The 14730-nt window shown below is 42.3% G+C and overlaps 1 protein-coding gene across 1 annotated transcript; it reads left to right on the top strand.

Annotated features, from left to right (window-relative positions):
* Positions 1–514: 514 nt before the first annotated feature.
* Positions 515–14257, top strand: PAX9 (paired box 9; the record flags this gene model as incomplete). Its single annotated transcript, XM_031553771.1, has 3 exons — positions 515–679; positions 5442–5594; positions 14003–14257. Coding segments are annotated over 3 exons (573 nt in total), but the record flags the coding sequence as incomplete, so codon positions are not given.
* Between the last annotated feature and the right edge of the window lie 473 nt (positions 14258–14730).

Consider the following 14730-nt stretch of genomic DNA (forward strand, 5'->3'; position numbering starts at 1 on the left):
CGGGGACGGGCGCCTGCAGAGCTCACGCACAGCCCGGGTCTCCGTGCCACGGCTGCTGCATGTAAAGGATAGGGCACTTTCCCCCTCTTTCCACCCTTTCCGTTCGTGTTTCTTTTATTTTCTTCCTTTTAAGATCTCTCTCTCCCTCTTTTTTTTTTTTTTTCTTCTGCTTTTGTGTGTGTGTGTGTGTGTGTGGTTTGTTTACTTTTTCTTAGTTTTGGTCCTAAACGTATTTAGAACCGCGTGTGTTACGCGGCCGCTCCAGCTTTCCTTCTACCGCGGGCTGCTGTTTGTCCACAGCCACGCATGGGCAGCGATTCCTGTCAGTCTCTCTGGCGGACTCCGGGGATGCCAAGCACCGGGCCGAGCCAGCTCCGGGCCTGGTGGCACGCTGGTCTTCTAACCGACTGCTCATAAGGATGGGAGGCACAGCCGTCTCCCTCTCCAGGGAGGACGCGGGGGCTCAGCGCTGTGCAGAGGGCGAGGGACGGCTGCCCCTTAGGTCTAGCTCTAACCCCTTGTCCCGGTGTTTCCCGCAGTGAGTGACACCTCTTCGTACCCCAGCCCAAAGGTGGAGGAGTGGAGCAGCCTGGGCCGGAGCAGCTTCCCCCCTGCAGCCCAGCACGCCGTGAACGGGCTGGAGAAGAGCTCCCTGGAACAGGATGCCAAGTACAGCCAGGTAAAGGGAGAGGGCCGGCCGGGCGGGGGGGTGCGTGGGGCCTCCAAGCTTAGCCCTGGGGATGCGGCCCCTTCCCGGGGCTGAGCTCCCGCTGTCGGCTCGGTGCTTTCCTTCGCTCTGTGCCCCTGCTGCTTTCAGCGCGTCCCACTGCCGCCCTGCTGGCCGCGCTGCGGGCTGTGCGCGGCGCTCGGGAGGTAGGGGAAGAATTCGAAAATGCGTATCTGAAAAAAAAAGAAAATTCGTATCTGCTTCCTACGTGAAGCGTTTTTAACCGCTTAAGTAGACTGCGAACTATCAATAATTTTATTGCAGCACAGTATAACTGCAACTTAACAAATCTCTGTGTAAATCCTTATGCCTGCTAATCAAATCCTGTGCCAGGGGAAAAGCTTTAAAAGAGTCAGCTGTTGCTAGCTGGGCAGTGCAGGTTTCAGAAAAACACAACCAAACAAAGAGAACCTGACTGTACTTTTTCCATCTAATAGAAAACGTTTCAAAACATAAGACGGGCTTCTGGGACCCTTTGCCTTCCCTGTGATTCCTTTGTCACACTTGTAACGAATTCAAAGAATATATAAAAAAAAGGTCTCAGTGTGCTGCCCCTCAAGGGCAGAAGTTTGGGACACGTGTCCTGAGTTTTCAGTCTGCTTTTGGACTCTGTGATTGGTTTGGTGCCGAGAGGAGCTGAATCAAACCTTTCTGAGCTGCTGAGTTCAAATTGTGCGGCTGTTTGTAGTGACCAAGGTAGAATGGACACACCATAGTGAACAATCACTTTGTTACATATTCTGCCTTGCAAAAATGTGATGCCCATACTGCTATTCTATTTGTTTTGCATTGTATTTTTTCTATTGTCGTGTTATTATTTTGTTCATTGCATATTGTGAAAAATGTGCAGAGTGTTATAGCCATAATTGTGTAGTTAAAGATAAAATCAGACTTAGAGTTAATATTCACCCTTCCACAATTTTATTAGGAAACAAATAACTAATTAGCAATCTTACTAAAAATTATGGAAATAGCTTCTTCTGCTGAGGCTGGCTGTGCCAGGGCTGCATTATCACAGGTGCCAGTCTGGGCCATTCATTGATTCTGCTGAAATAGCCACAGGATGAGGCTCAAGGAGAATAAACCTATGAAATCTCATTTACGCCTATGGGCACACTGAGGAACAATACTATGTACATTGCGATTTTCAGTGCTGGTGTTGGAAAACATTTTTATTTCCTTTTTTTACTCTGTCAGCATTTATGCTTTTGTCTTCATAATATGCTCTATTGTCATTACCAGTTCTATTTTGAAGTTTTGTTCAATCTGAAAGATAATCTGATAAATGTAATCTAAACATATTCACCATCTAAAAATGGAGAAAATTGCAATTAATAAAGTGGAATTCATTGATAAAAATATATTGTCCAGAGAGTTTAAAAGGACGGAAAATCTGAAAAGTATTTATCCAAAAGGTCATTTTCTGATCTTTGCCACTGAAAGAAGATACAAATGAGATTTCCCCCACTTTTTCCCCTCAATAATTTGTATTAATGGGCTTTTCTGCACTACAGACCAGTCTGTTCATGCGGTGTTCAGCTTGCTTACTAGCAATTTCATTCATGTGTACATTCATGTGTACATTAGTTGGCTTGCATGTCAGAAGTTCAGTACCTTACTAATTCAGGATATATTTAAAGAAAATTAATGTCAAATAAGGATATAAAAGTGTTTTTTTTAATATATTTTATTTTTTACAACTTCCTTTTTGTTTATTTATATATATATATTTTTTGCTAAATGTGCAAATTGAGCCAAAAATCTTGCTGCACGTAGAACTGCCTTGGCTGCCTGTTTGCTGAAGCTCAATAAGGCTGGAGTGCTGTTCCATGACAATGCCGTCTCAGCAAAATGCATCCTTGTATCTTTACATGGTTGGTTTTTTGTGTCTGTGTTTTTTTTTGTTGTTTGTTTTTGTTTTTACCATATGTATTGCTTCAGATGGAAACAAATGAGCAGAGGACAGGAGAGAGCATTGGCTCATTTATGCAGATGCAGCAATCAGGTAGCTGTAGTGATGAGAAAGAGAGAAACTGCAGAGACAGTTTTCATGCCAGAAGAATTTCATTGCAATAGGCTCTCCGTTTGGACCTCAGGGTAAATGGAATTTTCATCTTCTCTGTGCAAAGCTCATTGCAAATGCTGGATCTTGGGAAGGCAGAAAGAGGATGTCCCCTGCGGAAGAGAGGTGGCTGCTCTGTAGTGCTTGCTCCAGTGTTATGCCCGTACAAACAAGTCAGTGAAGCACACAACAGGAGCAGAGCAACACAGAACCCAGTGCATGTGTTTCACTGAGTTACATAAAAGGAGCAGAGTGAATGTGCTCTGAAGCACATTAATGAAGAAACTTGTGGGACCTATAGTGGATTCTGCTGTTCCTAACTAATATCAGCACTATGTTTTAAGCATTGTCAGCATTCATGGCACAGATTCATCTGCCTGCAACTAGCAAAGAACTCCATAGCTGCTGGGTGGGTGAAGGAATTCTTCCTCCCATCTCAGTCATGGAAGATAATATTTTACCTCTCAAGAAAGTCCTTGGATATTCTCTCTGCATGAGCAAGACTAGAAGAATTGAGCCTGAAGAACAGACTAGTACTTTCAAACTATGTTGATCTGCTCCCTCCTTCCAATGGATACCCACTTGTTTTATCATAGGGCTCTGCAGCCTTGTGTTCTTGGGGGGGGCTCCCATTCAGCTCAGCCAGGGCTGATCTGAGAGTAGTGTGGGTGGTTGCATTTTACCCCTAACGTACATGTGAGTGTGAATTCAGTCTAAGAGAGGATTGGACAAAAAAAGGAGGAAAACTTCAAATTTTGGCCTCAGCAATACGTAGTCCCGCTTGTTTAACATGAAACTGAATGGCTGACTGTAGAACACTTTTCACTATAAATGCTATTAATTTCCTGGTGTCACTGGGGTCTTTGCGATGTTCTTTGGTGTTTGGGCTGAGGAATAGGAGAACTGCCTGGAGAATTATCATTCTGCATCAAAACTGTATAGGGAGTCACAACAACGCCTTGTGAAGTTTGTATTCACTTCTAATAACCTGATGTCCCAAGTTACTGTCCTTGTGTAAGGAGCCACATTATGTTTTTCCCACCGCAGTATCTTTGCACATTTCTCTTATCATACCGCTTTGCAAAGAGTGCGATTGTGAATCTGAATTGTGAAACTGAAAAGGAAAATAGTGTTTTCTGAGAACTTGACAGTTTCAGGTTGTAAAAGTTTTGTAAGGATCTCAGTTACATACCAGTATTCACACTGAGAGACACTTTCATTTTGTGTTGGGGGGAAGGCTTCTATGTATAATCATAGTTCTAACACAAAGGATAAATATCCTGAGTACTTTTATGCATTAGACAGCTTATAGGAGTGGCTGCGATAGGAAAAAATATCATCTGAAATCATTGGGATACAAATCCAATCGTACACTATATTTGAAATGAAATAATTTAATAAATATTTCTCATATTCCTAATTCAGTTTTCACCCATCTCACGCTTGTGCCTTTCTGGACTAATGTAAGGAATATGTAAAGTCAAAGAACTGCAGCTGATATTTGCACGTGTATGAAAATACAGAAGGTCTGATGCATGCCTGTCTGATTTGTTGAGACGCAAATAGCTTTGGAAACATATCTTTTTCAGAATTATTTTCTGAAATATGTGCGTATTGCAGGAAGCAGACAAGCATGCTGCCAAAGGGAGCTGATGCTCACTAAAAGGAAAATGTTTGTAACTGGGATCAGAGGGCAAGTGGTTGTTGTGAGTTTACTGGAGAAAAGTGTGAGCTGTTTGGAGGTCTGACTCCAAACCTAGTGGAGCTGCTGAGAACAATCCTAGTTACAAGGGGCTGTGAATGTGAATTGGGTAGTCTTTCTCTGATTAGGTGGACCCCGAAGTAGCAAACCTTTCATCTTTGTCTCAGTAAAACTTCCTCAGCCTTTCCGTCTTGACTTCTCAGCTCAGTGGGATGACACTCCTTGTTCTATTCTTGGGCTGCATTCTGATGAGGTAATCCTGATCTCCACGTTACTTGCAGCATAAAAATGAAGGCCCCATTTTAGGGCAAGTGATTGCAAATAATTGTGGGTGCAATTCTGGGCAATTATTTACACAGAAAACGTAAGCAATGTAAATATTTAAGTTCCTGAATATTGACTGTAGATGAACAGTGAATGTGGTGGCCAAAGCATCTGTAATTGTTTTTATCTGCGCTGCTTAGAACCTGCAACATATAGTTACTTCTTTGGGAGTGAGATGCAAACTTAACTTTAAATGACATGACCCTCCTACACAGATTTTTAATTGCAAAATTTCATTAGCAGATTGCTTATTTGGCGTCTTATATTCTAAACCAGGATTCAGGGAACTGAACTCCTATTCCGGGTCCATGCAAAATCCATTATGATAAAGGTTCAAACCACCATCTTCCAACCCATACCTGGCAGAGGGGATGCTGCTAAAGAGAGGGGCATTTTGGCTTTCTTGCCATAGTACCTAACAGAATTGTAAGCAGATTTTTTGTCTGGTGCAAGGGCTCAGACCTTGGCTTGGAGACTCTCCAGTTCAGTCTTATCTCAAGCCCAGCGCCTGTTGTTACAATACAATCACTAAAATGGCTTGCTCGAGGTCTAGGCATCCATGTCAATGCATGTTGTGGGTGAGGGGCATGAGCTGATCCCACTACATGCACCCGATTCCTTCCCAGGTGATCTGGATGGCACCCCATTCGAACCCCATTTGTGAGACCTGCCTCTTACTGGCCACCTGCTTCCACGGCCAAAACCCAGTGCCCTGCCCACCAACCCACATGGCTACAGGGCACTCCACCCGGATGAAACTAATAAAGAAAGTCAGAGAGGTGAGTGAATGGTACAATGATACTTGGACTGCGCACTGAGCATCCTCTGCTCCAAAGGCCCCACGTAGCCAGGAGCTCCGCTGTGACTAAGAGGCCCATGGCCTGGAAGGCGAGAGTGGGGGAGATGCCTGTCACAGCCAGGGATCAGTGTTGGGGCAAGGAGATCAAACAGGACTTGATCTCTTCAGTCTTCAGGTGCTTGCAGGAGAGTGAAAGGTAGATAAAGGCTGTACAGTTTGTTCATCTGTTGTGGCAGTTTATCAGCCTTTAGGGATTGTGTATATGTCTAATCATAATGATGTCTATCCAGTGGGTTCTGATTTCACCCATCCTAACTTGCCAGTTGCCTAGTAATTGCCTCCACAGCATCAGGACTTGGTTAGACAAAGGGGATTGCAGTTTTGGTTTTCCCTAAAGAGAACAAAGTGAGGGTTTGACCAGTTTGACCCCATGTTTACCCAACTTTTAACCAGCAAAAATCCCTTTGATATCTCTGTGCTCGTAACATCTCTTCCCATCAACTTCAGTTTCATTTAAATAAAACTATATTTAAATTACAATGTATTGTTACATATACTGTAACAAAGAAGGATTTTTTTTGTACAGATTTTTGCTAATACATCATAGTTTAAAACATTATTGTAGGAAGAACAAATGCCTGTTCTAGTCATTGTGTTTACTTGTTTAATGCCCATAGTTGCCCTGCAAAACTCCAGATTTTGCCAAAATACTAGGGGTGAATTACTGTGAGAATCTGTTTTAAAACAAAGTGATTGTGTTGCTAGTTCCTACTCCTGGGACTTTGTTCTCAAGGCATGACTTTTCCTGAGCTTCCCTTTTGTCCGTTAAGGACAGTGTATCTGTCTAAAGGAAGTTCAAGTTTCATCTTTACAATTGAAATCAAACTTTGTACTCAGAGTAAATACGATTGTGAGGTTTATTAAATAATAGAAAATAACCCAAGAATCAACATTTTCATTGGAAAGGTGATGAGTTCCATTTACACACTTTCTTCCTAAACTGGAGTGTGAATGGAAAACAACCATTCAGTGAACCTACAGCACTTGCACAATACTCAAATTTGGGAAACATTTTAGGCAGACTTATTAGTATGTGCCTGATGTGTCCTATGTTCTATGTCCTGTGTCGTAATTTCACAGCGAAAATCACTGAAAACCATTCTGTTCTGAGCAAGCATCTAAAATACTCACTCACCCTTTTCCCTTGGAGAGTAGTCTGTTTTCCCTCGGTCCTCCTTGTCTCAGCCTTTTTTCTCCCATCTGTCCTTCCCTCTGCTGTTTTTGTAGTGGATTTCTCAGATTGTTTTTACCTGTTTAAGTCTCTGTGAAAGAGGTTTTTTCTTTTTTTTTTTTTCTTTTGTTTCTGTTGTAGTTGGTTTTGGAAAAGATGTAAAATGCCCATGACTCCTTTAGGAAAGCATCGGTGATGGTGTGTAAATTCCAGTTAATACTATTTCCAAAAAAGTGTTTTTATTTCCCTGACGAGGCTAAGATTCAAAACTTGATAAGAAAATATAATTAAGAGTGATCTTGATGCATGTCGCAGCTTCAGTTAAAACACTCAATTGATCCTATCTGATTTCTGTGTTATTCAGTGCAGCTGGGGATGCCCACAAGTAAAGGAAGGAACTTTAAGTTAATAAAAAAGCATATTAAGCACAGGGAATAGGATCTGCTCATTATTAAGCAGATGAACTTTATTTTAAAAGTAGCATGATTTGCTCATGTGGTATAGACTAATGCAAGGACTACTGAATTTAATAACGGGGAAAACAGATGTAAAGATAAAAGCATCAGTGTAAGAGAGATGGTATAGAATTGGATAACTGAGTATGTCTGCAATGTTGCAAAGCACTTGAGGCTGCATATTCTCTGTTTTAACTGTGTATTCGAATAGAATATCAGCATTGCTTTATACAACATAGAAAGAAAGAGAATCCTGTAACTCCCAGCCTTGAAAGTTTTCTTCCTATTTTTCAAAGTCTAATGTTTTGGGAATCAACCCAGCTCAGCTACAAGACAGACTGAGTGCAAACATCTTGCCCATGTGCTATTTTAGAAGCTTCTCAATTTCTGTGTATTACCTCTCCAGTTCTTACTGAAAATTAAGGCACATGTTTCAAAGTAGTATCCTACCTACAAAATGTTCCCACTTCGTTCAAGGCTTTTTGGACTTCAAAATCATTTAATGAAAATGTTTTCACTTTTCAGAATCTGTCCATTCTATTCTTCTGTTTCCATTAGCAGAAGATGAAAGTGGGAACATATTCAGTAAAAGAAGGGCATCGTACAAGAATATGGACATAGTCTAACCTGAATTATGAACATATTTTTGCAGAAAAATTTCCAATATAAGGAAAAGACAGCAAAAGTAGTTTGCAGGATCAGCTCTGACTGGGTTATCAATACATCTTGCCATCTTAGCAATTTTATTACATTTTTCTTCAAAAGTTTCTTAATACAAAGATATAATAAATTGCATAAATGAAATCACTGCTCATTTCTGTGATGTTTATTTTTTAGGTAACTCTAACTTACCTCTGTAGGACGTTAATTTTAGGGGGATGCTGATTTTGAATGAGTGCTTTTAGGATCATGTAATTTTTCTTATTGATGCTGATGTACTGAATAGAAGCTTCAGAAATTAGCTCTAATTTCGTTAATGACAGTATGCACCAAAATATTTTATTTTAAAAGCTTAAAAGTAACATAGGTGTATTCTTACGTCTTTAGGTAATGCTGTTTTCTAAAATGAGATTTCCATTGCATGCCTGCTGCTGATGTTTTACTTCGAAAATTTGTTTACTCTTCCCTCGGGATCCCATGTGTTGCTTTGATGTATAAATCACATTTAACTTCCAATTAAAAAGGGAAACTTAGCATATTTGCTTCCTTTATGCTTTCAGTTTGCACTGATTGCTCCTAGTCTCCTTACCATCACTTTTTTGACTGATGATGTGCACGTCACAAAGGTCATCAGCTATCCTCTGGGTTTTTAAAGTCATCTGCTCTTCTGATTGAAGGATGAGATACTCAGCTCGACTTCCTGCTATGCTTTTCCCTTGCTGTGGAAAAAATAGCTCCTCCAGTAGCTACTTGTGCTTTCAGGACATTCAGGAACCCCAGGAATTGTTAAAGCATTTTGTTTTGAGAAATGAGCAGTGGGAGTGTCTGTGATGCTCTGTAGCCAAGGCCACTCTATTTGCTGGGATCTGCTGCTCACAACACTCACACCTCCATGGAGCTGTTTCATTTGCTTTTGGGGAAAGGCCCTGGGCTGGAGGATAAAGGCAGTTGCTGAGTTCACTCATCCAATGGCAGGGAGGCTTCCTTTCACCCAAGGAAGTGTTAGAAACACAAAGCAGCAACCAGAAGTGCATTCCTGAAGCAGTAGCACAGGCAGAGCTTCTGCTTCTCTGACAAGGGAGCTTGGGCTGAGTCACGTCCAAGCTCATCAGAGCTGTCAGATCAGCTAGCTTGGTCTTGAAGCCAGTGTAATTTCTCAAGAAATGCTTCCTCAGCATTTAGAATGCTTCCACAAAACAAATGCTTCATCTACATAATACATTACCCCTACAAAACAATACCATAGCAGTTACATTACAATGGACAGACTCAAACCATTGGAAACAATTGCTTTAACATAAGAAGAATCATCTACATTTTTGTGGACAGAATCAACTGTCTACTTCAGAGTCAGACTGTGAAACTGAGGAGGCATCCATCTCTCATTTGTACCATGTTGGTTTGGAATGAGATTCTTTGCATGATTGCTATCAATAATAATTAACCTAAATGCAGACTTGCAATTTTGAATGCTATTTCTGAGAAACTGTAGATGACTGGGTCATTTTTGGAAACATTTAGAAACTACACATGAAGGAATCACATGGAGGGGATCTAAATTTGATACTCAGAGAACATGTATAGCAAGCAAAACACTGAGAAAGAAGAGCAGAAAAAGGGATGAAATAAAACAGTATAGCTCAGTTACTGGATGTAAGTTGAATTTATGGCTGAAAGTGGAATCTAGCTTGTGTTTTTCCTGGTATTAACATGGCCAAGGCAGGAAAAAAAGTCACACTGCTTGTCTGACATGGATTAATTGGGAATCCTGTGCAGAAATTTTGTGACCTGAAATGCAGGAAAGAAGAGGCCAAGGCTGAGCTGTATGGCGTCTTACACCAGAGTAAGCTCTATAGCAGAAACTGAGTTATGGATGGCAATCTTAGGTTTTCACTCATAGGAATCTAAACAGCTGGTGGAAGTTATTTGTTCCAAAGACAATCCTGCACAACCCACCCACCACGTTATTTCCCAAATCCCAAACAGACTGAAAGCAATGCACCGTACTTAGAGTGTCTAAAACGACAAGTCCTTCTATAAAAACTACTGAGTCAACTCCTGCCCTGGTGAAAATGCACACAGCATCATCATTTTATAACACATAAAGTGACATTTTAAGTCTCTGTGGCTTTGATTCCTGCTGGATAATCCTTTCACTTGTGCTGGCATGTATCATGGTAACTCAGTAGGACGGCATGAGACTGAACCAGTGAGCCTGACTCAGCTGTTGTTTGCAGGTACCTTTGTGAGAACATGTTTCACTGAATTCACAAACCATGTGTTCTAGGTTGACAGCACAGCCCTGAAATTTGGAAGCAGTTATTCCATCAGTTGCTTCCAAACATCAGTAGAGGCAACAATGCAGAGCAATTGTTTCCCTCTGCTGTTTAGCGGAAAAGTCCTTGTGGTTAAAATTATTGCATTAAGTCCCTCAATGTTGAAAGTCAGAAATGAAAATTAGTGATTTCTTTCAGAGTGGCACAGTTTTAAGTCATCCCCTCAGCTTTGAATTGGGACTGGAGGAGCAGCTTTGCCAGGATGGCACAATCTCCCACTGAAGCAGAACCCTGCTCTGTGTGGAAACTGCTCTGGCTCACTCCAGTGCTGCCTGCTTTTCTCAGACACCTATTGACACTCAAATCACTCAGTCTTCAAATCTTGGTAGCACTGGTACTAAAACACAAGGGATTAATTTATTCAGTGAGGAAGAGACAATAGCCTTCAAGCATCTGACAGGTCCCTGGAAGTCCCTACATATGTGTCTCCATGTTCTGCACCAAATGTCTAGGGCAAGATCTTTCTCACATTCAAAACATTAGACAGCATGAAAACATCAGTTCTCATGGCAGTAGGTTAAGAAAAGCATGATCCTCAGCATGGGATCAGGCAGGGCATGGGCCAGAGAGCCCTCCCAAAGGCTGTAGATGAGGCCACCCTCTTTCTGGTCAGAGGAAGCTGAGCTGTAAAGCTGGGTATGTACAATGCTGATCATCCTCAGTGTTGAAGAATTGGCCCTGGTCTATTTTATTTACATATATAGACATAGTCATCATTTCTGGAAATTTTGTTTTGTTTTGTTTTTGCAGAGTTTAGGTTAGTACATAGCAGGAAGTAATTTCTTGAGGGCTGAAAGTTACATTTCCCACCAACAAACTCTTGGCCTGTGATAGTGGGATGGGGACAGGTGTGTGGCAAAGCAGTCACACCAAGTGATATTTCAGCTTGGCATGATGCAGCACTGCACACAGCTTTGAAGGAATGCATACCTAAGAATGAGTACTTATTCTACTCAGATGAGATGTTAGAGCATCTGTCTTTTCTAAAGAGTTTTAGAAGGAAGCACCAGTGGTTAGAGAGCATCCTACAACACAGCGGTCTATACAGCATACGGGAAACATTTTACCTTCTCTACAGCAAAGGAGGAGGCTGGCTTTTCCCAGAGCCACGTGTTAAGGGGGAGCAGTGGCAAGGCAGGAGGATGGAAGGACATGTGCCTCCTCTGTAGCTTAGGAGAAGTCTTATAAAGGCACAACCAAGTGTTCATAGGACATCACCATTCATGCTGAAGCACCTTACTTAAAACGGGACTTCCAGCCTCTAGCCTGCTGCTGGGCACCAGCCTGCTTGAGAATGGGCAAGCCCGGGGGAGCACATGACCATCCAAAGAACCTATTCCGGTCCTCCAGGCTGGAAGTTTGCCTGCCCCATCTTGTCACAACAGTAATGGGTCTCCCCAAGGACTGGCTCCAGGTCTCCTTCCAGCCCCCAGTAAGGTTTCTGCCATTCTTCCTGCAGGATTCCATTGGGTTGTGGGCCTTGATGTCCGTGTTACAATCTGCCTCTACTGGTTCTGCTAGCCTCATGAAAAGCTTTTTGTTGCTGCTGGGAAAACCACAGATATTCTCTTTTCTTGTTTCATACTTCTATATCGTGGAAGAGGCAAGGAACTTGGGGAGCAGCAACTATTTTGGACCTGTCAGGCTTTTTACTTTCAATAAATTCAGTGAAATAATCTTCCATGTGATTTAAGAAGTATAGTAATTTACAGTGCAATTATTTGAGGGTTTGTATTAATTAGTATTGCTGAAAATGCCGATATTTAGAACCAAGGCTAAAGTGTAATTCTGAGACACAGTAGGAGACATGTAATTGGAGTTGAAGGTCAGGTCACATATTTGGATTTTCAAAAGAATAAGGTGCGTGCAGCCTCAACAAAGTGTTTATGGATTTGGAATGACAATTATGTTGCTGCTGCAGCTGTATGTTTTGTACTAATTAATACCCCTATTTGAGACTTATGGCTGGAATCCCCTCACTGTCTCCTGCTGTTTTAGATTGTTGCACACATTTATATTGACTCCAGCAGGATTACTGCTTGTTTTCCCAAGCATCAATGAGAAGACAGTCCAGCCAGTGGAACTAAGTTACATTGGTAGGAAACATAAACCTGAAACTAGGACAGTGCCATTTATGAGGATAAATACTGGAAATTTGGACAGGTGCAATTTGGACAGAGATTGATCAAGTGAAATGTTAACAGTGCCTGAAATTTCAGCAGCAACAAAAGCCTGTTTTGCTTTTCAGCTCTGCACTGTCCAGAGTAGGTCCAGTTTTACAAGGTGATTAAATCTTTGAAAAATTGGCAGACAGTACATGATCTGCTGAATCAATATCCACTCTTTCATACTCAGAAAACCTTTTTGGTAAAACAACAACAACAACAAAAATAAACAAACCACCACAAATACTAAAACATAAACACTACACAAATCAAAACCTAAGCAAGATAAATGATCCTGTTTTGTTCCTGTTCTGCTTAAGAAGCATTTACAGGGTGTGAAGTAAAACACTGAACTTTTTTATTTAAATAAGGAGTCATTCATTGTGAAATTCTATCCCAGCAGACTGAAGGACTCTCCCTTCTTTATTTAAATAGAAACCTTTCTCCCTACCCCACAGTAGGACCTAAGAAAATAGCTTGCAGGAAAAGACCTAGCCCTGTAATTGCTTTGTGCACAGAAGTGCTATTGAAACCAGGAGAAGCTGTGAGCAAAGAACATTTGCAAGGTTATATTAGAGACACCTAGAAAACAGATTTTAAAAGACATCATCAGTAATAATACTACAGTTCTGACTCATGCTCTGTGCAAACTGTTACCAAAGAGTTTCAGATGTTTCAGTTCTCCAGCTACTTGATACCTTTCACTCTCGGGAGCCTTATGTCAGGATCTGTGCGCATGCCTGACTGTTACAGCTCAGGGCTGAGCCTGCTGGGGCTGGAGCAGGTGAGGTGCTGGGATGGATCCATCACAGATAGCAGTAGCATTAGGTCTTGAACATCAGCATTAGATGCAACTACGGGCTGCAGGAGTCCCTGGCATTGCAGGGGGAAATACAAGGAGGCCATACTCATTGAATCATAGAATATCAGGAGTTGGAAGGGACACACAAGGATCATTGAGTTCAATTCCTAGCTCCACAAAGGACTGCCTAAATATCAACTCATAACAGAATCACAGAATAATACATGTTGTTCCTTGTCCTGCTCTCAGTGTTTGTTCCTTACGTGTTCTTAAGCCGCTGGTTATGGCCATGGATAGACTCCTGGGAGAGGTGTGCGGGCTGATGCAGATAGCTGGTCTTAAAAGGAAAACACAAAGGCATCTCTGCATAGTGGATATCCAGGAGAATGACGACAAGTGGCATTCCCAGGTATCTGTGTCCAGTTGTCACATGAGCATCATTGGTCCTGGCTCCTGCACAAAGCCTCAGCAGCTTTCCTTATAGCAGATAGGTTTTGTCCTAGAATCATAAACTCAGTTGGAAGGGACATTAAAGATTATCTCCCTGCCATGAGCAGGGACACTTAGATCTGGCAGCTCAAGGTCCCATTCAACCTGGCACTGAACACCTCCAGCGATGGGGCATCATACTCTCTCTGAGCAACCTGTTTCAGTGCCTGACCGCCCTCAACGTGAAGAATTTTTCCTTTATGTCTAAAATGTCTTTCTCCCATAGAAACGTGTCTCCCTTTCCTTTCAGGCACACAACGGCCTCCCAGCAGTTGGAAGCTTCGTATCAGCACCAGCCATGTCTCCCTACGCCACGTCGGCTCAGGTGTCGCCCTACATGCCATACAGCGCAGCTCCCTCCAGCTACATGGCAGGCCATGGTTGGCAGCACGCTGCGGGCACGCCGCTCTCCCCTCATGGCTGTGACCTCCCTGCCTCGCTGGCCTTCAAGGGCATGCAGACGGCCAGGGAAGGCAGCCACTCAGTCACGGCCTCCGCTCTCTGATGCAGGAGCTGCTCTAGGCCAAGTGTCCCCAGCACCGGGCTCACAGACTGCTCTCCTCATGCTGGTGGAACCCGGTCTTTCTTTTCCTGACTTGTCTCCTGCAGGACTTTTCAGGAAAGAGCTGAAGGCCGCATCAGAAGCAGAGGGGAGCGTGCCGATGCCCTTGCACTCTCTAAGTAAAGATCTTGTGTCCCTCAAAGGGCCCGTGGAAACGTGTTTCACTCCTCTGGTCAAACCACACATATTTATTCTTAATCACCACAGAGTTGTTAAATGTGCAATTGTTGTTAAAATTTGTGTAGAAATCAATAAAGAAAAATAATCATAGGAAATTCTGCCACGCCTCAAATCAGCAAAGGTGGTTAAATCAAAGGCATTTGCCAATAACCTGACTCTAGAGAACAAATAAGGTTATGTGATCTACTGCTATTGAGATCACTTTTTTTTGTCATTTTGTTGAGTTTTGGTAGTCA

Source organism: Meleagris gallopavo, chromosome 5 (genome assembly GCF_000146605.3).
Source record: "Meleagris gallopavo isolate NT-WF06-2002-E0010 breed Aviagen turkey brand Nicholas breeding stock chromosome 5, Turkey_5.1, whole genome shotgun sequence".
NCBI classification, from domain to species: Eukaryota; Metazoa; Chordata; class Aves; order Galliformes; family Phasianidae; genus Meleagris; species Meleagris gallopavo.